This window comes from Mandrillus leucophaeus, unplaced genomic scaffold (assembly GCF_000951045.1).
Source record: "Mandrillus leucophaeus isolate KB7577 unplaced genomic scaffold, Mleu.le_1.0 Scaffold72, whole genome shotgun sequence".
Taxonomy (NCBI): domain Eukaryota; kingdom Metazoa; phylum Chordata; class Mammalia; order Primates; family Cercopithecidae; genus Mandrillus; species Mandrillus leucophaeus.
Window position 1 is genome coordinate 3,921,598 of NW_012107808.1, and position 23,721 is coordinate 3,945,318.

At 51.5% G+C, this 23,721-nt stretch overlaps 1 protein-coding gene across 2 annotated transcripts in view; it reads right to left on the reverse strand.

The window, feature by feature from the left end:
* Nucleotides 1-17,040: 17,040 nt before the first annotated feature.
* GRHL1 (grainyhead-like 1 (Drosophila)) overlaps nt 17,041-23,721 on the reverse strand; it is a 53,552-nt gene continuing 46,871 nt past the window's right edge. For both annotated transcript variants that reach the window (XM_011965304.1, XM_011965305.1), the window contains 4 exons: nt 22,685-22,776; nt 22,257-22,342; nt 20,274-20,338; nt 17,041-18,727 (listed from right to left, as the gene is read on the reverse strand). In XM_011965304.1, the coding sequence (XP_011820694.1) occupies nt 18,613-18,727; nt 20,274-20,338; nt 22,257-22,342; nt 22,685-22,776 (358 nt within the window). In that variant the 3' untranslated portion in view covers nt 17,041-18,612. The remainder of the gene's footprint in view (nt 18,728-20,273; nt 20,339-22,256; nt 22,343-22,684; nt 22,777-23,721) is intronic.

A 23,721-nucleotide genomic window follows, 5' to 3' on the forward strand; every position in this document is an offset into this window, starting at 1 on the left:
ACCTGACTCGCCCATATGCACGCCTGTCCACCTGACCCTCCCACGTGCACTCCTGTCCACCTGACCCGCCCATACTCACGCCTGTCCACCTGACCTGCCCACGTGCACGCCTGTCCACCTAACCCGCCCATACTCACGCCTGCCCATCTGACCTGCCCACGTGCAGTCCTGTCCACCTGACTCGCCCATATGCACGACTGTCCACCTGACCCATCCATACGCACGCCTGTCCACCTGACCCGCCCATATGCACGCCTGTCCACCTGACCCGCCCACGTGCACGCCTGTCCACCTGACCCACCCACATGCACGCCTGCCCACCTGACCCGCCCACACGCAATCCTGTCCACCTGACCCGCCCATGTGCACTCCTGTCCACCTGACTCGCCCATGTGCACGCCTGTCCACCTGACCCGCCCATACGCACACCTGTCCACCTGACCCGCCCATACGCACGCCTGCCCACCTGACCCGCCCACATGCACTCCTGTCCACCTGACTTGCCCATATGCATGCCTGTCCACCTGACCCGCCCACGTGCACTCCTGTCCACCTGACCTGCCCATACACACGCCTGTCCACCTGACCCGCCCACGTGCACGCTTGCCCACCTGACCCGCCCACACGCACGCCTGTCCGCCTGACCCTCCCACGTGCACGCCTGCTCACCTGACCCGCCCACGCACACACCTGCCCACCTGACCCACCCAAACGCATGCCTGCCCACACCCACACCTGCCCACCTGACTCATGCATATGCACGCCTGCCCACCTGACTTGCCCATATGCACGCCTGTCCACCTGACTCTCCCAAACGCACGCCCATACGTACGCCTGTCCACCTGACCTGATCATACGAATGTCTGTCCACCTGACCTGCCCATACGTACGCCTGTCCACCTGACTCATCCATATGCATGTCTGTCCACCTGACTCACTCATACGCATGCCCATACGTACACCTGTCCACCTGACCCGCCCATACGCAATCCTGTCCACCTGACTTGCCCATACATACGCCTGCCCACCTGACTCGCCCATACGCATGCTCATACGCATGCCTGCCCACTTGACTCACACGGTTTGAGACCGTGCCCCGCATGCACATAGATTCCCAAGTACTTGGCAGAGCTTCACAACCTGGTGTACTCGGGCATCTAGCTGGGACCCCTGTCTCAGATACAGCCCCATGAGGAGGGCACTGTATCTCCTGGGCATTTGTGCCCTCAGACTTCTTCCCTGTCTCCCCCTATCTCCCACCAGCTTCCGGGGAGCCGAGGTGAGCCCTCTGCATGTGATTGCTGTGCACACGGCCTCATCTCCCCAAGTCAAGGCCCTGGCACAGTCACAGGTGCAGAGATGTGCTGTGCGTTTGTTGTCTGGGCCTTCCAGGAAATCAGGCCTTTCCAGAAAACCCCATGGCTCTGCGCCTGCTGCCCAGGGCCCTGCTGTCGGGGGAGATGTCTCCACGGGGGCCAGGCCAGGCCAGAGGGGCCACAGGCTCAGGGGGCCTGAAAACCACAGTGCCTTCCCTTAGACAAGAAGGCTTATTCTGGTCAAGCCACTTCCCCTTCACCCTCCACATCCAGTCAGTCACCAAGCTGGACCAGTTTCTCCTCTTTCCACACTCTTGCCAAGCCCACGCTTGCTCTGTGTCCCTGCCTTCATTTCGTCTGTGCCCGGAGCTCTGCCTCCTGCCTCACTGTCTCCTGTCCATTGTCCAGCTGTGGCCAAATCAGCTCTCCACAGCCCAGCGGCTCTGGAACTCTCCTGCTCAAACCCCTCTCTGCTCCCCCCTTCCCTCTGGACCAATTCCAAACACATTCAGCAGCAGTGAGGAATGCAGAGTCCCAGGCCTGGATGTGGGCCCCGGCCCTGCTGTTTCTCGCTGGAGATGATGCGGGTGTTCCAGGGAATGACGGGGAGGGGCCTGCATCAGCTGAGAGAGGTTGGAGGAGGAGACTCCAGCCTGAGGAGCTGCACAGGTGCCCACCCCCTTTCCCGTGACAGAAGACCCTCGAAGAGAGAAGAGGCAAACAGTTTCGTTGCATTCCTCTCCTGAGTTCCGCAGCCCGCCCGGAGCCCTCACATCACAGCTGTGCCACTCTGAGGCAGGCCAGGCTCCCACCCCACCTGCCCCAGCCCCAGAGTGCCCTTCTCCACGCTCTCCTCCCACCTCTGGCCCAGCCTTTGCCACCACATCACCACTTCTGTGAAGGTCCCCAAGACTACCTTGGGATTCCCTGCTCGGTTCCTGCCATTCCAGGTGCTCTACTGCCACCTTCCCCCTTTAGAGAGACCCGGGGTAGCCTAGGGACTTGTGTCACTCATGCGTGCCCTCACCCCTCCCTTCCTGTCTCCAGGAAACCCTTGTCCTGCAGTTTTGCCTCTCCCAGTACAGTGGGCTGTGTCCTGGACAGTTCCTGGGCCGAGGCCTCCGCCGTGTTCCTGTCTGTTTCTCTAGCCTTCCTATAGATTTTTAGAATTGCCTTTCTGCCCACGTTAGCTGGAGAGTTTTCTGTTGCTTGCGACCAAGAGCGCTGACTGACATCAGTGTGAATTAGCTGAATCCCCAGCACCCAGTGCAAGGCCCAGAACCAAGTGACAGCCCAGGAAGGTGAGCTCCTTCCTCTTCCTCTTTTCCTTGGGAAAGTATCCCTCTTTCTCCAGGCTGACAGGCCCCACCTGATGGAAAATTGCCCTCGGGAAGAAACAGAACAGCTAAAAACGTCCCATGACACAGGGATTCTTGAGAAGCCCTGGGCCCACCCTTCCACATGGCCTCCCTTCGCAAAGTTAGCAGTTAAGCTACCGGCACCAGCCAAGGGAACCCACCCCCCAACACACACACACACACACGCATGCATGCAATTATACACACATGCTGTGTGCACAGAGGCATACACACATACATGCACCTTTCACTGCCCCTCCTTGTCCGCATAAGTCCTTGGCTGCCACATGAGACTCTGCCCCTCCCAGGGCAGCCCCCATCAGCACACAACAGCAGGGGTGCTGTGGGGCTGCTTTGCTGGGGCTCCCCCAGTGACGGGCCACTTTCAGTTGGGTTCCCTGACTACACGAAGCCCGATCTCTCTCCTTGTCTTTCCTCAGTTCCCCTCTACTCCTCGGGGTCCAACTCCTCCCCTCTTTCTCATGCAGCCCTTCGGGCACGACATCCATAAGAGAGACCCCAAGCACGGACCGCCTGTGCAGCCACCCACCCCTGTCTGCACCGGCAACGTGAGGCAGAGGTGGCTGTGCCCCGGGAGAGACAGCGGCGGACTGTGCTTTATGACGCTCTCAGGCCAGAGGGTTCTCTGTGGTGTCCCACGAGGGAAAATGCCCTCGGCGGGTCTGCATTTGGGCTTGTGCGATGTTTCCCTATGATGGGTTCAGAGTTTGCATCTTTGGCAGGAAATCTCCCAAGCCAGGCTGTGTTCTTCTCACTGCAGCTCACGGTGCCTAATAGGATTGATTTCTCCTGTTACCAACAGCGTTCACTGTGGCCTTTTGATGAAGTGTCGTCTGCCAGGCATCTACGCGTAAAGTTACTCTTTTTTATTTTGTAAATTAGTAAACATTGAAATTATGTAAATATCTATTTCTCGTTAACATTTCAATTTATTTATGTATTAGTTTATATCCGTGTGGAGGGGTGATATTCTGTTTTGTTCAGATGTGTTATAATTATTTATTTACTTAGATGCTCAAAACTCTCCTAGATTTGGCTGGTAGGAGCCCTCATGGTCTGAATATCTGTACCCTCCCCACATTCCGGTGTCAAAATCCTCATTCCCCAGGGTGATGGCATTAGGAGGCTGGGCCTTCAGCCCAGGGTGATGGCATTAGGAGGCTGAGCCTTCAGCCCAGGGTGATGGCATTAGGAGGCTGAGCCTTCAGCCCTGGGTGATGGCATTAGGAGGCTGGGCCTTCGGGAGGTGATTAGGTCATGGGGGTGGAAGAGGCCAGAAAGCTAGTTCCTTTATTTCCATCACAGGAGGACACCGTGTGAAATCAGCCGTTGGCAACTCTGAAGACAGCCCACAGCAGAGCCAGCCATGCAGGCCCGGACCTCAGACTCCCCGGCCTCCAGACTGCGCGAGATACGTTCCTATTAAGGAGAGGCCAGCAAGTTATGGGATTTTGTCATGGAGGTGCGCACAGACTAAGACAGAGCCCCTCCGCCCTGGCTCTTGTCGCCTTTTGACATATCCCATCATTCTTCCAGCAAGTCCTTGCTCTGGCTCAACAAGATACTCCAGGCCCACCTGCCCCTTTCCCAGGCCTGTCCCTGGAGTCAGCCATTTTTCCAAGGAGGTTTGGTTTCTTTTAGTGAAAAACGACACTTAGAAGCCAAGACTTGGGCACCAGGGTGATTATTCTCATCAGAGTGTCCCCCTGCCCCTGAGAGAGCAGCCACACACACTCACAACAGCAACGTGGGTGCACACACGCGCATACACACACGCATGCCCACTCTTTTATTTTTGAGACAGCGTCTCGCTCTGTCGCTGAGGCTGGAGTGCAGTGATGCAATCACGGCTCACTGCAAACTCAAACTCCCCGGCTCAAGCGATCCTCCCACCTCAGCCTCCCGAGTAGCTGAGACTACAGACACACACCACCATGCCCAGCTAATTTTTAAAAAATCTTTAGTAGAGATGTCTCACTGTGTTGCCCAGGCTGGTCTCAAACTCCTGGCCTCAAGTGATCCTCCCATCTTGGCCTCCCAAAGAGCTGGGATTTCAGGCATGAGTCCCCGTGTGCAGCCGATGGTGTTTCTGGATAGGAGCCGGAGGCCGGTGCTTTGCGCTCAGAAGCGCTGCCATAGCAACCCTCATTCAGCTGCACCGAGCACCCACCACGTGCTCCGCGAGCTCTGTGCGCCATCTCCGTCTCCACGCTAGCCCATGAGTCAGTTTCATCATTGCCCCCATTTTCAAACTGCAGAAATGGAAGCTCAGAAGGGGTGCAGCGAGTCACCTGTCACAGCCTAAGTGCAGCAGGCAGACAGGCCACCTCCCTGCCTGTTTCTGCAGGCTTGGAATACCTCGAGAAATACAGTTAGATTCCCTTTCTTACTTGTCTCAGGCCCTTGAGCTCTGGGGTCTCCTCACACAGGTGTGGTGGTCCTTGCAAGTTTTAGATAAGAAGGTTCCTCTTAGGGACTGCAGTGACCTCTTGCAACCTGTGTGCCCATGGGGGATCTCCCTGGGGGACGGGAAAGTAGTGCCAGCCCATTCCAGGAGCTGGGCAGGGGCAGGTGGACCACTGCCTGCTGGGAGGCCGAGGAGCCTCAGCCTGGGAAGGGCACAGACCCAAGGGACCTGGCGCAGACGGGAGGCTCTTTGGGGTGGCCTGGTGGATGCCACTTCCTAAGTTTGCTTACTCAGTCCTGTCCCAGACCTGAAGAACAAGAATTGCCAGAAGGGAGGGGAGAGTGGGTAGAAGCCGAGAACCGACTTTGGTGCCATTTACCCTGCAATCAACATGCAATCGGGGAACCCCCTGCTCAAGGGCTACAAAGCATCAGGCTGGAGACGGGGAAGGTCTCAGAACGCAGAAGCCAGGCAGAGGCAGGTGGTGTCTGGAGGCTTCCATGGCAGGCAGTAGTTTCTGCCCAGGACCCTGCTTCCCTCCCCTAAGGCCGGGGGAGGGCCAAGATGACCTCCCCACATTCCTGCCCCACACCCTCAGGCAGGTGTGAGAGGTGTGCAAGTCATCAGCTCCCCCTACACCTCCCACCCTCGGCTCTGTGCCCCTGGGTCCGCAGGTATTGATCAAGGCAGAGCGAGGGGCTGCGGGTCACCAGGGCCTCATGTATCTGGCACTGCTTTCAGGAAGCCTTCCCTCTCTGGGCCTCAGTTTCTCCATCTGGCCCATGTGGTGCGGTGGGACCGGCCCCTGCTCTGAAGGCGGACAGCCCTGTGCCCCTGCTGCGGGTCTCTGGGAAGATCGCTTGGGCCTCAGGCTTCCTCAGGGCAGATGAGGGGCTCACCTGTCACTCTTGTGTTGGGGACAGGTGTGCAGGAGGGGGTGCCTGGGAGCCTGTGCCATGCTGCAGGGAGCAGAGAAGTGGCTGGGGTGGTGGTTGTGGGCACTAATCAGGGGCAGAGGTCAGAGTCTCTTTTGGGAGGGGTGTGGTCCACGGACACCATCCTGTCGGCCGCCAGAGTAAGTGGGTCACTGAACCTCAGCCCTCATGACAAATGACATTCAGGGAAAGCTGGGAGCACCGGCGCGGTGTGGGGCGGGGGCTTCTGAGGCCTGCGGGCCTTGGGCGCAACAGAGACTCTGGTCCCACACCTGGCCCTGCTCAGGGGCACAAGGCCCTGTGCCTGCTCTCCAGAGCGGCCCTTTAAACCCAGAGCAAGGAGAGGGAACGGGGTGGGAGCTTGCCAGCGACATGTGACTCGTGGAAACTTCAGGGGCCTGGAATCATCTGGAAGCCAGAGCTGGAAGTGGGGGAAAGGTCGCAGCATCATGCCAGCTGTGGGGCTGTGGCCAACGCCAGTGGGAGAAAGATGGCCGGTGGCCAGCTGGGCCAGACACACACAGGCCAGTCCCGGCCTGGCCGCCAGCCACCAGGGCCGGCTACACAGACCTGCGGACAGGCCTGGCTGGTTTCTGGTCTCCAGGGCAGGTGCAGGCCAGCGTGGGGAGGGAGGGCTGTGGGCCGTGGAAAGAGGAGGCCCCATGGCAGCACCTCCCTCTTCCTGTTTGGAAAGTCTCCTCCAGGCCCCAGCCCTTGCTGTCCCAACAGGAGGGCATTCTGGGGCCATGCCAGGGTGTGATGGCTGGAGAGGAGGAGTTGGCTGGACAGGGGTCTGGTGGCTGTGGGGCCCCCCCATGGGCCCCCTGCTAACCATCCGGCCCTCCTCACCCATGGGCAGGGACTCTTGGAGGAGAGAGGCAGAGGCAGGAAGGAGAGCAGCGGACCGTGCTCGTCCCTCAGCTAGGCCTGTCCCCTCCAGGCCACGGCCAGGACTGCACAGCCCCCACCCAGCGCAGGTGCCGGGCGCTCCGCCAGGCCCAGGGTGCTGAGCTGCTAGGTTGTTTCCAGAGTGCTGCTGAGTTTGTTTCAACAGCAGATGCGGAAGCCCGGCTCCTGCCACCGCATCCTAGTGCCCTTCCAAAACCGCCTGCTGTGGACAGAAGCAGTTGCATACACAGAGGATTCCAGAACAACCAGAGGCAAGCCCTGGACAGGGAGAGCAGGAGGGGCTGCGGGCATGGGCTTGGCTGGCAGTCCGTAGGTGTTCACCAGGGCAAGGGTGAGGGGGCACTCTCACCAGGGAGCTGTGCAGGCAGAGGTGGGCAAAGGCAGAGCCGTGTCCACAGGGACCCACGGGGAGGGAGTTGCCGTCTCACACAGAGACATGGTCCTGCCAACTCTGGATGCAGGCAGACTGGAGTTGGGGGAAGCCGGGAGAGGGAGACAGCTGTTTTCAGGTAGACAGAGATCCAGGTCATCTTTTCACGAAAAAAACCCAGCTTCGTTGAGATATAATTCATATACAATGAACTGCACCTACTCAAAGTGTACCATTTGGTAAGTTTTCACGTCTGCACTCCTGAAACTGTCCTCACATCAGATACCGAGCATCTCCATCACCCTCACAGGGTTCTTCGAGCCCCATTTTACTCCCACTCTCCCGCCCCGCCCCCAGCCCAGGCAGCCTCCCTTCTTTCTGTCGCCACAGATCAGTTGGCGTTTTCTAGAGTTGTAGATGATTGGACCACGTGGAACGTGTTCTTTTTGTCTGGCTTCTTGAGTTCCACAGTTATTTTGAGATTCATGTTTCTGTGTGGTCAGTGGTTTGTTCCTCTCACTGAGTGGCATCCATTGTATTCTTCAGCTCCTATGGGAGCCTTGAAAACCAAAAGCCACAATCACAGCAACAGCCAGCAGCCTGGAAGCCCCAGAAGTGGCACATCGGGGTGGGAGCTCCTTCGAAGGCTTAATCCGGAGAACTGTCGTTATTTTGCCGTCTGGTGGTTCCCTGGAAAACCCTGCTTGCAAGGCTGTCCTCATTTGACCTGCCCGGGAGCTCCCCCAGTAAGAAAAGCCTTTTTTCCAAGGGGATTTGTCAAAAACGATTTGGAAGAAATTACCTAATTTCATGGCTGAGGAGGCACATGGCAGCTGGAGGAGACACTGGGCTCACCACGAGGCTTAGGAGGAAAAACCAGGCAGTGAAAGGTGCAGAGGTGCGTTCAGAGGCTCCAACGTGTTCCCGGCTCCTAGGAGGCCGTGCACACTCCCAGGCACCCGGGAGGCCGTGCACATTCCTGGGCTGTGGACACGCTCAGGAAGGACCTGGAGCGGCTGAGATCTCATCTCTGGGTGATCTTGAGGCTCTGAGCAGCAGGAAGTGCAGGCTAAGGCAGAGATGCCGCTGGCCTGGCTCAGTGTTGAAGGTACCCCAGCACCCCACAGAGCTCTTGGCAAGGACTGGGAAGCTTTGGTGTCGAAGGCCATCTCTGTCCAATCATTAGCCACCCACCGCACTGCTGAGTGGAGGTTGCAGGGTCCACACAACACAGAAAGTAGACTCCGGAATTAGTCCAGAGAAGTCACTAATCAAACAAAACTGCAGCCACAAAACCTGGGGAAAGGGAGAATCTGATTTCCACGGTAGCCACATTATGTTACCTAAAATGTCCAGTTATTAACAAAAACTTACCAGACATGCAAATAAACAAAAAAGTACGGCCCATGTACAGGGGAGAAATCAACAGAAACTTCCTGAAATATCCCAGAGACTGGATTTATTAGACAGAGACATTAAATCTGTTGTTTAAAATATGCTAAAGAAAATAAAGGAAAGCATGTCTAAAGAATGAAAAGAAAATACCAGGACGATGATCTCACTGCATAGCACCTCTGAGGTGCCGTCTGCAGGCCAGAGCCACCCCGCCCTCCAAAAGTTGCCTGTAAACAGCTACCAGATTAGAAATCAGGCTGGGGAGGCACTAGGAGCCCCCTCAAGCCTAAGGGAGCTGGAATGAAAGCCACAGCCAGCCTGGCCTCCGAGGAGGTGGTGGCCGCAGGCGGAGGGGGCAGTCCTCGGGCACTGTTGAGCTGGGCACACCCTGCTTTGAGGCTGGATCCAAAAGAACAAAAATGACAAAGAGCCCGGCACAGTGGCTCACATTTGTAATCCCAGCCGCTCAGAAGGCGGAGGCAGGAGGATTGCTTGAGGCTAGGAGTTCGAGATCAGCCTGAGCAACATAGTGAGACCCTGTCTCTCCAAAATAATAATAATAATAATAATAATAATAATAAGCTAGGCTTGCCCCTGTAGTCCTAGCTACTTGGGAGGCTGAGGCGGGAGATCTCCTGAGCCCAGGAGTTCGAGGCCGCAGTGAGCTATGACCACGCCACTGTATTCCAGCCTGGGTGACAGAGCGAGACCTTGTCAAGGAAAAAAAAAAAGGAGCTGGGTATTGGGTGTGGGACAGAAACTGCAAAGGGCACAGCCTTTGTACACCGTGCAGGGCTCTGGGGACAGTCAAGAGATTGCCGCTCTGTCTGCTGCTGTGACGAGTCACTGCCCACCACCCTGGGGATGACGATCCTGCCTGGTCAGCTCTGCCCTGTCTGCCTCAAGGTGCCAGAGCGGCCTGAGGGCGGGGTTCTCCTCTCCTTTGGTCTCTCTCAGGGGCTGCTTCCAGAGGGGCTATTGGTCTCAGGGGCACCCTGGCAGCCTCACCCCCAGCCTGCACGGCCTGCAGGATGTTTGCTTACTCTTATCAAGACCAGCCCTGTGAACAGAGCCAAGTGCTTCGTGTGGGCGCCTGGCAACTGGGCCACCCTGCTGGCTGCCATGCTCTCCCTGTGCTCTGTCTGCAGTGACGGGAGGGAGTCCACCGACCCACACAGGCCCGACGGGACAAAGACAAGGGAGAGGGAGGCCAGGGGGAAACCTAGCCAGCTAGGGGTGGGGAGCAGCTGCAAAGAGAGGCTGCCACAGGCCCTGGGAGGCTGTGGGAGGCAGGGCCTCTGCCCAGGTATCCTCCTTACCCCATGACTGAGACCAAGCTCTGGGCAAACAGACCACTCCTAGCACCCACCCTGGGAGCAGGACCACCCCTAGACACTACCCAGGGATACAGAGTGGGGAAGGCAGTCTGTCCACCCCTGAAATGAGCATTCTTTGACCTTGGCTGCAGTGATATTAATTTTAGGTGTCAACTTGCTGTATTACGGAATACCTGGAAACTCGGTAAAGCCTTGTTTTCGGGTGTGTCTGTGAGGGTGTTTCCAGAGACTGGCGTGTGAGTCTGAGTGGGCTGGGTGGGGAAGACCTGCCCTCAGCGTGGGCGGGCGGCATCTACTCTGCGGGGGGACCACTCTGCAGGAGCTGAGGCACACCCTTCCTGTCCTTGGAGAACTCCAGGATCCTTCTCCTTTGGACCTATGCCTGTGGTGCCCGGGCTCTCACGCCTTTGGCCTTGGACTGAAAGTTACACCATCGGCTTCCCGGGTTCTTTGACTTTCACACTTGGACAGGGCCAAGCTGTCAGCATCCCAGGGCTCCAGCCTGCAGTCGGCCTGTCGTGGGACTTCTCAGCCTCCATAAATGTGGGGCCCAACTTCCCTCATTAATCCTCTATCTCTCTATCATCTATCATCTATCTATCAATCTATCATCTATCCCTTATCTATCTATCATCTATCTATCATCTATCTCATCTATCTCATCTATCCCTCATCTATCAATCTATCATCTATCTCATCTATCCCTCATCTATCTCTCTATCTATCTATCATCTATCTCATCTATCTATCCCTCATCCATCTATCTATCCCTCATCTATCTATCTATCTATCTATCTATCTGTCTATCACCCATCTATCTGAAAGAGAGAGAGAGATGATAGAAGTTGGTTTACCATGACCTCCCATCTGCAAACTGTAGAACCAGGGGAGCTCATTCACTCTGAGTCTGAGACTGAGAACTTAGGGATGGAGGTGGGCAGGGAGGGGAGGGTGGGGCAAATCCTGGTCCCATTCAGAAGGCCTGAGAACCAATAGCACCGGTGTCTAAGGCAGGAGAAGAAGAGTTTTCTGGCTCAAGAAGAAAGTGAATTCACCCTTCCTCGGTCTCTTTGTGCTATCAGGTCCTCAAAGGATTGAGGGCCATCCGCCCACATGGGTGGAGGTGACTCCTCCTCAGTCTACTCATTCAGATGCCGGTTTCTTCTGGAAACATCCTCACAGATGCTCAGAAATGAGGTTTCACTAGCGACCTGGGCATCCCTCAGCCCCTCGCTCACCCCTTGTCAACTTAGCACCCATTTGCATGTCCTTAAACCTCACTTAATCTCCAAATGAAGGCAATAACGAGGTCATCATAGAGCCCTTGGATGTTCAGTCTTCTCCTGGTATCCCATACTCTAAATATTATAATGTGAAATTAACCACACTTAACCACTGACAGAAAGCCAACATGTGTATGTTACATGCTAAGGGGATCAGAGAAGAATGGAAACAAAGCTATTTGAGTACTGTATGTATACCACGAATGTATTCAAAACTAAGGAGGAAACACTCATGACAATGGCGGTCCCATTTCTGTGTGGGGTCGGAGCTGGGCTTTATTCCTGCTTTCTGCCACTCTCCATCCTGCACTGCCTTCGCCTTCAGGAAGCCCCTCAGCTGGCTGCAACTCTCTATACCTGGTGGGATGACCCCACCTTTATTCCTGTGAAGGATCTGGGCCTTTGGTAATCCTGCCTGGAATCAGTTGTTGCAATTTCCATCAACAGTAATCACAGAGCACGGGAATATTAAGAGGCGCCCTCAGAGATTGCTAGCATTCCAGACATCCTCTTTCTCACCTCCTTTGTGCAGGAATGTCCAATTTCCCCTTGTAGTCTGGCTCTATCACCCATAGCTCTCTTCCTTTGCCTGTTGACTCAGAGGAACGAGGACCCCAAAGTACCCGGTGGCAGTCTTAACTTACAGTTTCATGGAATCGTTGTTGTGTGTCCTGGTAAAAGCATTTCTCCCTCAAGAATTAAGACCACTAGGCCAGCAGAGCATGAAGCTGTGGGAACGAGAAGCAAATATTTTGCTAGCAGGTCACTAGGGGTAATGGTGAGTGGTGCCACTCCCATTCCCAACCCTTGAATCCTGGATGCACGAATCCTGGCTATGGGACAAACAGCATCATCCATTGGATGTGGATTTGGAGCGGGCACAGCCTTCCAGAGAACCTTGCCCCAGCCCTGCAGGTATTGCCACCTAGCTGGTGCTGTAACTGTGGCTTCAGAAGGCCATTCCACTGTCCTATCAAGCCAGCTGCTTCAGGATGATGGGGAACATGGTAAGGCCAGCAAGTCCCATGAGCATGGGCCCACTGCCAAACCTCTCTGGCTATGAAGTGAGTTCCTTAGTCAGAAGCAATGCTTTGTGGAGTAGCATGAAGGTGAGAATGAGGCGTTCTGTAAGTGCACAGATGGCAGTTTGGGCAGAGGCACTGTGTTCAGGGAAGGCAAATCCATATTCAGAGTAAGTGTCTCCAGGAAGGACAAAACGCAGCCCCTTCCATGATAGAAATGGTCCAATGTAATCAACCTGCCCCAAGGTAGCTGGCTGATCACCCTGGGGAACGATGCCCTATCAGGGCTCCTTGTTGGCCTCTGTTGCTGGAAGATGGGGCACTCAGCGGTGGCTCTAGCCAGATCGGGCTTGGTGAGTGGAGGTCCATGTTGCTGAGCCCACGCACAGCCTCCATCCCTGCCGCCACGGCTGCTTTGTTCATGAGCCCATCCACAGAACAGGTCATCTTCTCCACCTGCTGATTGAAGTCCTCCTCTTCTGAGGTCACTCTTCGTTGAGCATTTACATGGGAGAAAAGTATCTTCACATTTTTGCTCATTTGGAGAGGTTTTACCTCTTCCCCAAATTTCTTTGTCATCAATTTTCTAATCAAGCTCCTTCCAAGTTCCTGTGTAGCCAAACCATTGCCATGAATATAACCCACATCTGGCCATTTCTCCTTCCACACAAAGTGAATGGGCAGTTGCACTGCTTGGAGTTCTGCCCACTGGGAGGATGTCCCAGAGAGGGGCTGGGGTGCTGCCGCTGTCCACCCTCAGGTGGTGTCCGTACATGATTCAGAACCATCTGCAAAGCAGCCAGAGTCTTCTCTTCCTCTGTCAACTGAATGCAGGGCACTCCCCACGAGGCCATAGGTGCAGGCTGGGAGACAGAAGGCAGGGCAGCAGGGTGAGGACCAGGAGCATCTGGGCCACTTCTTCACGTAACTTGCTGGTGCCTTCAGGGCCTGCTGGGGCCCGGTCCTGTAGTCACCACTTCCATTTCATGACAGTGTTACTGTGCACACCCAACTTTATGGCCTGGAGGTTCAGATCACACCCGGGTCATGATGGGCAGCTTGGGTCGCATAGTAGCTTTGTGGCCCCTGGTCAAGCGTTTAGTTTTTACTAAGGCCCAGTAGTAGCAGGCCAAAAGCTGTCTCTTGAAAGGAGAGCAACCATCTGCAGATGACAGCAGGGCCTTGCTCCAAAATCCTAAAGGCTTGCACTGGGGTTCACCAATGGTGGCCACCAGATAGCGTCCCTATCTGCCGCTGACACTTGGAGCCCCATTGATCTGCTGGATCATATAGTCCAAGTGGCAGAGCAGCTTGCACAGCAGCCTGGCCCTGCTGCAGAGCCTGCCTTAGCTATGGGCTCCACTCCAAACTAGCAGCTTTTGGGGTCACTTGGTAAACAGGCTGGAGTAACACACCCCAATGAAGAATGTATTGCCTCCAAAATCCAAAGATGCCCACTAGATATCGTGCCTCTTTCTTGCTTGTAGGAAGGGCCAGATGCAACTTCTCCTTGAGAAGCGTTACCTTGACATACCCCACACCACCGAGCTCCTAGACATTTCACTGAGGAAACGGCCCCTGAATTTTAGTTGGATTTATTTCCCACCCTCTGATACGCAAATATGTTTCCAGTAAGTCAAGAGGGGTTGCTACTTCGTGCTTACCAGGTCCAGTCAGCATGATGTCATCAATGTATTAGACCCATGTGACATCTTGTGGGAGGGAGAGATCAAGATCCCTGTGCGCTAAAGTGCGATGTGGGGCTGGAGAGCGGATGTGCCCCTAGCAGAGAAGGGGGGCTGCTGGCCTTGTCAGCCGAAAGCAAACTGCTTCTCGTGGGCCTGGGGGACAAGTACGAAGAAAAAGGCATTTGCCAGATCAATAGCTGCGTACAGTACCAGGTACTGGGAAATGTGGTAATTTACTTAAGCAATAAAACCACACCTGGTACAGCTGCTGCAGCTGCAGCTGCAGCCACCACTGAGTTAAGCTTATGATAATCCACTGTCATTCTTCAAGATCGATTTGTCTTCTGCACAGGCCAAATAGAACCGAGTGAGGATGTGTTGGGAATCACCATCTCTGCATCTTTCTTTTATTATTATTATTATTGTTGTTTTCTACATTTTAAAAACATTTTTTTATTATACTTTAAGTTCTAGGGTGCATGTGCCCAACGTGCAGGTTTGTTACATATGTATACATGTGCCACGTTGGTGTGCCACACCCATTAAACATCTCTGCATCTTTCAAGTCCTTGATGGTGGCACTGATCTCTGCAGTCCCTCCAGGGATGCAATATTGCTTTTGATTTTCTATTTTCCGGGGTAGAGGCGGTTCTAGTGGCTTCCATTTGGCCTTTCCAGCCATAACAGTCCTCACTCCACAGGTCCTGGAACCAGTGTGAGGGTCCTGCCAGCTGCTGAGTATGTCTGCTCCAATTACACATCTGGAACCGGGGGTCAGGGCCCCGCCAGCCTCACTTTGAGATGGACCTGAGCGAATACTCCATTGATCACCTGACCTCCGTAAGCCCTCACTCTGACTAGAAGGCCAGTGCCGCTTTGAGTCTCCTGGAACCAGTATCAGTTTAGATAAAGCCAGTGTCCAATAGTCAACAAAAGGTCTGTTTCCTTTCCCCCAGTACACAGTTTCTCTGGCCAGGGTGGTTCCCTTCGGGGAAGGCTGGGAGAGAGATTGACAGTATCAATTCTTGGTAATGCACTAAGGTCCTTCCTTGAGGGGTCTTGGGCTCCCCTTATTCAAGAGGTTCTGGCTCTGTAAACTAGCTCAAGTCCGGACACTGATGGTGGGGCTGTGACTAGATTGTCGCTGAGCATTTGTCCTTCACCCTGGAGGGGTCTGTTACATGCCCCAGATTGCTGGGCCCCTGGAATGCTACTGAGGCAGCCCCTGCATTTTTGCAGGGATTGTTTTCTGCCCTTTGACATTCCCGAAACCTCCTAACGCTGCCTGGGGAAGATGCTACCCCCTGCTCTCCAGGTCTTTCCTGCACTCTCAGCAATGGGATGGGCTGACTGACGCCCTGTGGGCTGGGAAGGTGACCACAGTCGCTGCAGACCAGACCCCCTCACACAGTGAATGCTGGGCTAAGGAATCCAGGAGAGCCGAGGGGGACACTGAAGGTGTATCGTTGGCCCTGCCAGCTGCAAGTGAACTGCTTCTGATGAATTTTAATAGGGAGAAAGTAGTATTTGCTAAAAATGGCAATCTTAACACTCAGACTTCAACTCATCTTGTTACTAATACCACCAATATCCCATGAGGCTCATAAAATGAGTCTTTCTTCCTGGAAACATGACCAAGATTGGGCAAACGTCTCCAACGTGGCTTTGAGCAACAGAAACTAAGAGTCAAAGGCATTTATTACCTGAATGCCCACATTTGCTCTCAACATGGCATAACCTCAGCAGGCCTAACTCTGCAGGACCTTCAGCTATGGTGGAATGTGAGGTCAGTGGCTGGAGGACAGATCCCGTCTACATTATGAGTGAGGCAGAGAGCTACTGCAGGGTTCTGAGCAGAGTCCTAATTTCTATTTTAGAAGAATCATCATGGCTCCCAGATTAGGAATAAAACAAAGGGGCCCGGGGTGGAAACAATGAGTGCAGTTGGGTTACTGCAAAGATCCAGGCCAGAAATCCAGGCACAGTGGCACACGCCTGAGCCCCAGACAATTCCACCTACCGGTCCTACTCTGTGGTCTACTGGTCCAAGTCCAGCCCTGACTGACTTCTGGGCTTGTAATGTCTAAAAACGCTCCCTGCTGATGCTTTGCTGATAAACTAGTCACTTTATCATTACAGAATCATTCACTGAGCATCGACTACGTAACCAGCATTGGGTTGGGTGCCAGAGATCCAAAGCTGACAGACACCAGAACCTGCTCTCCAGGAAACCAGAGGCCGTGGAGACAGCCAGCAGGTGTCTGTCAGTACTGGGAGCCGTGAGAGCAGGGAGAGGGTGCTGGCTGAGGAACCAGGGGTAATGTCCCTGGGGAGGCCCGGGAAAAGGGGAGTTTTGAGGCAAAGGTAAGTCCTGGGAAGGCAGGGGGTGAAGGAAACCCATGGAGCGAGGCAGGGCTCCCATGGAGAGGATGCGCCGGCCGGTCTCCCCTGTGTGGAGCTGAACTCCAGAACCGCTGAGTGAACGGGAACCCAGGCTGCAGGAGAGTCTTCACTTTGGCCCGAGGGTTACTGTGAAAAGTGCTGATGTCCCAGGAGCTCTACCAGGGAGCTTACTTCATTAATCTGACCATGTATCCATTTAAAATACATTCTAGTGTCTACCATATTTAGGCCCTGGATTACCCTGGAATACGTTCAGGATGCCTGTTTTAGAGATTCTGATGATTTAAATATTGGTAAATTTTTTAACTAAATATTTTCTGTTAGGCTTTTAAAAACTAAGAATACTAAGATTTTAGGTATGAAAGCATTCAGCCTTGGTGGTTAAATTTTGGTAAGAATTGGAAAATCATTCAGGGATCCTGACTTAACAGTTATGTGGATCATTTCAGGCATCAGTAAGGAAAAGTTAACACGAAGGAAACGACCTAAGCACACACATTAAGAAATAAGGAGAAAGTGCTAGCAATGAGATGCTTTTCCGCTCTCATGTTTTACTGAGCAATGCAAAGGCAAACTGAAAAACAGGAAATGACATATTACGAAATAGACATATAAAATTTAATCCCTTTGGTTTAAAATACATTTTCAATGATACAATTAAAAATAACACACAAGACAAAATCAATTTCATAAAAAATATAAAATAGTTATATGACCCATATCCCATACCTTATCTTAGAAAACCAGCAATTGAGTTCCCATACGTCATTAGAATACTTTAACCTAAGACTGTTACTACCAGTCCATTTACACGAATGACCTAGCCTAGTTCCCTGAACCTAAAGATACCCGTGACTTTGTTATAAAATTCCATATTTTAGTATTTTTATATATTTAAATGTGTACAAAATGTTCCCCTGCCACAGTAACGTATTTTTATAAATTCATGAATGTTTTCTAGAATTGTTAACATACAAGATAATCAAAGCACGAAGGCTCTGATGTGTGAAAAAACAATCATTTCTCAAAACAGGAAGATGAGAACCCCATTTCGAGTTGTATCACTTGGTACACAATACTTGCAATCTGTGTGCTGTAATTACAGTGTTTCTTCACTCTAAGTGCATCTGACTGATACTAGCATAACAAAAGACGTGATTGCAGTAGTGTTTTTCTTTTACTTCATTTGTTAAAGAGTGCAGAAATCCAATTAACAACATTCTCAATAGCAAACAGAATCTCTGTCATTTGAGAAGGTTTTGCTATGCTACAGAATGACTGTGTTTAGAAAAACAGAGAAAAAGGTTTTTAGTGGGTTTCACTAAGCACAGTATTCTATCTGCTTGGTATACATCATCAAAAATAACTTAACCTTTGTCTAGGGCAAGTCTTTAAGGTAGCTCTTACTGCATATCTTCACTATATGTACACAGACACCATATTTATATATTATATATTTATATAAGACATGTATGTACACATTTACAGACCTTCAAAAATATATTGCACTTATATACAATGCAGCTTTATCTGAACTGAATCCATACTGTAACCCATTAACATTCTTCATGAGAAAGGCAGTTGATATGTCCAAGAAAGTCGCAAAGGAAGATTTCAGTAACATGCCCTGTTTAGTAAACATCTGGTGGAGAATGAGAGGTTAAGGGAGAGAGGGCTCACCCCTGTACTCTTCAGGTGCGTTCCCACTAACCTGAGGCAGTGGAGTTGTACTGAATTCAGGCAAGGGCACGAAATCTTAAAGCCAAGCCTATCGCCTTTTCTGACTTCCACTAGCGAGCAGGCCCACGACATTGTAGGCACAAGGCAGATATCCCAATATTTTGATAAATAACGTAGCAGATGTCCTAAAGCTTCCCAGAGACTCTGTTAACTCTTGGAATAAAGTTTTCACTTTAAATCCTGTATATATCAGGACATTCAAACATAATGGTATATGGATTTCTCTTTCATCTGAAAAACGCCAATGCAATAGATTAAATGCTACCACCAAGCCAGATGCAGCCCCGCCTCCAACCTGCAAGGAACCCCTTCCCTTGACATAGAGCTGTGCTGGCGACATGGCTGACTGGGGGTTACCTGCACTTGCCAAACCATAAGATCTAGAAACACCTGCACTGAACTCCTGGGGAGCTGTGGCCTGCGGGCCTTTAGATCTCAGTCAGGGTGAGCTTGTACGACCCCCCAGCTTCTTCAATCTGCAGCTGGAAGGTGTCCTCATTGGAGTAATGCTTCACAATGTTGTCGTCCATGTTCACCAGGATCCTGGATGGGGAGGGACAAGACAAGCCAACTTCACTCCCACTCGGTTCTGAAGTCAGACCTAGATTTAACTGTTAGCTCTCCCACTTACTAGTTGCGGTATGTGAGGCAAATTATTTAAATCTCTTTAAGCCTCAACTTCCTCATCTATAAAATGGGGATAACAGTAGTACCCATCTTACAGGATTGTTGAGAGAACTGAGTTAGAAGGAAATCAGGTGATACATTTCTATCACAGCATTTGGAAAATGAAATATACTAGCTTATTTATGATTACTATCTCCAGCATGTATTTAATAGTAGTCACTTGCTAAATGGTACTTGGCTCATACCTGTGATCCCAGCACTTTGGGACACTGAGGCAGGAGAATCACTTGAGCCCAAGAGTTTGAGACCAGCCTGGATAATACAGCAAGATCCCATTTCTACAGAAAAATTTTAAAAACTAGCTGCATGGTGGTATATGCCTGTAGTCCCTGCTACTTGGGAAGATGAGGTGAAAGGACTGCCTGAGCCCAGGAGTTCAAGGATACAGTGAGCTACGATTGCACCACTGGACTCCAGCCTGGGCGACACAGTGAAACCATCTCTAAACGAATAAAGCAAAAGCACATCAATAACACTAACTTACACGATGTGAAGCCACAGCCCCCTGACATATTGCACACTCCAGCAAGTTAGCCTCCAAGTTTAAATGAACTACTATTATCAAACAAAAAATAAAGAACAAAAAAACAAGAAAACAAACAAAAATAAATTAACTACTATTAAGTCCAACTCTTTCCACTAGAACCATCTAGAAATTTCCCATTAGAATTTGTTTTAAAACTTAGCCAAAAAATTCTTATGCTAGCCACTGCTTATCCATGCCAAACATCATAGACAGACAAAAAAGAACTAAAAATACTAATTCCTGGACAAAGCAGCAATATGATATAACTTGGAAATAGGATCCTGGGCAGGAGGGTAGAGCAGGGCATGGGCTGCAGAGGGAGCAGATACCAACCGTGGCTCCTACAAGCCTCTCGAGCTCTGAGCCTCAGCTGACTGTCTATAAACTATGAACAAGCCCTAAGACCAGCTGAGAAAGAAGACGTGAAGACCCAGCACAGCACCGTGGGACGTGCCCAACCCAGGGCGTGGCTCCAACGGGCTTGACGCACGGAGGTGCTGCCCTGGCCATCCTCAGTGGCGCTGGCCACACACCCTGGAGTGTGGAGCCATGGCACTGCTGCCAGGCATGTGGAGGGCAAAGAAGGTGACTTGGAGAAACAATACACAAAGATCTCCTCAAGGCAGATCAATTTTATCTAAGTAATTTCGTATATAATTTAGAAAAGCCACATTCTAGCACCCAGGTTTCTTCGGCTGCTTCTGGACTGGACACAAGGCGCACTGGCACAGGGGGTGTGTCGCTAGCGTGTGCGGTGTGCTACACTGGTGCTGGGGGTGTCAACAGCACTGGGGGGTGCGTCTCACTGGCACTGCGGGGGGGGGCATCGACACTTTCCTTGCTCAGCCCTTCAGACAGGACACAGTGGCTGCTTACCCCTTTTTACACTTCTTGAATATTTTCCCAATCTTGTCATGGGGAACATCGTATTTGTCTGAGATCTAAAAGAGGAAAGAAAAATAATTACAAAACCCTGTATCAAGGCTTTAGAAACCAAACAACAAATACATACACATGTGCATGGTCACTCGACTTTGTTTTTCCAAAACGCAGACACAAAGACATGGAGAAGCCCCAGCTCGTGTGCTGGGGGCCTCCCCCTCTCCTCAGCCCGGCTGCCCTCGCTGTAATGAGCTTTTCTGTGTAAACTCCGGCTGTCTTCCTTTCAGGGCATAGAGGCGATTTTTAATATTTGAGAAGAGAATGGGCAAACAGCTGATTCACTCTAGATCAAACATTGCACTTGTCATCCAGACCATCCTCAGGTTGGCATCACCAGCTTAACCTCAAGCCACAGAGCAAAGCTCAAGGTGGTGCTGAGAAACGGAGCCTCAGGTGGCGAACTTGTAGATCCCGCCAACCTTCCAAACACATGTGTTTCAGACCAGACCCTAGCTCCGAGTTCCCACCACACAAACCCTTTTTCTTTTCTGCACCAGTGGATAATACTTTGTGTTCTGATATGTAAGACCTGTCATGAGTTCCCTGTGAGCCATGAACAGTTATGCTTGCCCAGTAACTCTGCATCCTCTTCACTCTCCTCTCTCCCTGTAATCAGAGTAGGCACAATTCTTTTTTTTTTTTTGAGTCGGAGTCTTGCTATGCCAGGCTGGAGCGCAGTGGCAGGATCTCAGCTCACTGCAACCTCCACCTCCCTGGTTCAAGCGATTCTCCTGCCTCAGCCTCCAGAGTAGCTGGGATTACAGCCACCCACCTGGCCAATTTGCATGATTCTTAAGACATGATGAAGGGTCATCAAAAGGCAAGAAAAGAGAAACTCAGGGGACATCCCAGGAGGCAGGAAGTGACAGTGGGAACGGCACTGCCTGTGCTGTGGGCAGGCAGGGATGCACTGAATGACACCCGTGGACTTGGGCCGCCTGGCTGAGAGACCGCACAGCAGCTCCCCAAACCCACGCCCCATCTCCCCGCTTTATCGTCTTCATTGCACTTATCAGTACCTGAAAAATGACCTCAACTTCTTTGCTCATTTTGGTGTCTCTGTCTTCCTAACTAGAACATAAACTCCATTCAGCACTGTCACTGACGCTCGTAACTCCAGTGCCCGCCACAGTGCCTGGCATGAAGCGAGCCCTTTATCAAGATGTGTTAAATGAATTCAACATACTACAGTCATCAGAGGGAGCTAGGGGAGATGCTTTTAGCCCAATTATGGACACACTTTGAGCTTAAAGATCTCTACAGTCTATAGGAGACAGGTTGGTAAATATCTGCACTCAGTGCTGCTAACATGCGTTTTTCCAGGGCACAGCCGGAACAGGAAATTAACATAGCAGCTTTCCACGTTTCCTCTCTTATTGATATCCCCACAGGGAGCATGGGGTCAGTTTATTCCAGCCTCATGCTGAGATCCTTGTAAGATGGACATATGGCCATCACTGGTTACACGTCTACTTTCTCTGCAATAGGCTGTGGTGAGGTATTGATACAAGTTCAGTAATTTCCTAGGATTGGGAGTTTCAAAGGTAGACTGAGGAGCCACTGTTTTTATTATGTATGAAGTTTTTAAGATTGTACCTGATTAAAAATCATTTTTGTTAGCTTCTAAGTGGCTTGCTAAATGGCAATCTCCCTTTAACCACGTATATAAAAATTAAACGATTTCATAGGCCATCACAAATGCATTCACTTCAGTGGAACAGGTATGACTGAGTGACTATGTGAGTTAAGATCCCTGGGTGAGGATAAAATGTGGGACGCGCAATGACTCAAGAAAGGTGTCAAGGATTCCAGAAGGTCTGACAAAGGATTTGCATCATCTGATAAAGTGTTTCAGTGAAATCCTATGTATGTGTCCTTTCATTTTGTACAGGGGATTACAGAGTTGATCCTACTTACAGCTTCCATCAAGCCCTTCAAAGATGGGGTTTTGAGCATCAGGGCATCAAAGACTTCTTCTGACTCCTTTCGAACGTAGAGCAGCACTAATCAATCCCCAACCAGGAATGACAAAGGGAAGAGAGAGAAAAAAGGATACAGTTCACATGAGCAAAAGAGGAAAACAGACCACGGTACCAGCCAAAATAAAAACCACATTCACATCAAGGATGGCGAGCATTAGCCAGTCTCAATTCTGTTTTAAGAACATGGGTTTCAGCTTCTCTGAACTTTGCTGTAAGTCCTAGCTCAAGCTAGATGTCAGTCTGATGGAAGAATTCCCAAGCAAGTGAAACTGGAAAAAACGTGCTTGAACCATTGATGCTTTTGATAGATTCCAAACCCATTTCTGATTTAAAATTCCCACTAAGACACGGAAACCAACACACCTCTCTTTGGTTCTTCTATCCGGGCCAGCTTGGTAGAAGGAGGGACAGCAAAGTCATCTTCTGTGCCGTACGGCCCCCTTTTCAAGACAGAGCTGCAGTGATCCAAAATATGCCGTTAGCGATTCAACTTAACCAGCTGCATCAACAAAAGGTGTTTTAGAGCCTATCATGGAACTAGATTTAAAGTGACTTTCATTCTTTATCTAGTCCAGCTTCCTTATTTGTGGATGAAAAATCGGGCTGAAGGAAAATCCTGACTCCGGGGCTCATGGATATTCACAGGCAGACATGGGACCACACTCAGGCTCCCTGCAGCTATCTGCACTCTCATTAGATAAAGTTGCCTTCTCGAAGATGAGGCGCTTTGGTTTTTTTCCTTTTTTTGAGACAGGGCCTCATTCTGTTGCTCAGGCTGGAGTGCAGTGGTGCAATCATGGATCATGGCTCACTGCAGCCTCAACCGCCCAGGCCCAAGCAATCCTTCCACCTCAGCCTCCCAGGTGGCGCACACCACCACGCCCAACTAATTGTTTTAATTTTGTAGAGATGGGTTCTCCCTATGTTGCCCAGGATGTTCTCAAATTCCTGGGCTCAAGCGATCTTCCTACCTTGGCCTCCCAAAGTGCTGGAATTATAGGCGTGAGTCACCGTGCCTGGCTATTGGGTGCTTCTTTTCAGGAAACACTATGGCGGAGGTAGGATCTGAGATAACCTTGTACAGGCAGTGACAAAGGAGATGATGTTTCAAAACACTTAGGCAGTGTGAGCAGGAAAACGTAGGGCCAGCCTGGCTCAAACAGAATGGCCCACAAGAAGCCATATCTAGAAATTTTGGGAAGCCGACTCTACTGTGAATGTCCTGATCCTTCAGTTCTAAGGAATTAAATTTTACATGGCAGGGAAGAGGGAATATTTGAAAGTTCTGTGAGACAGAGTGTGGTCCCCAAAGCGTGGTCAAGACTGGAGGGGACCCCAGGACCTTCAAGCAGAAAAAGCAGGGGAAGGAGAGGCTGGTGCGATCCGGGCACAGGACTCCA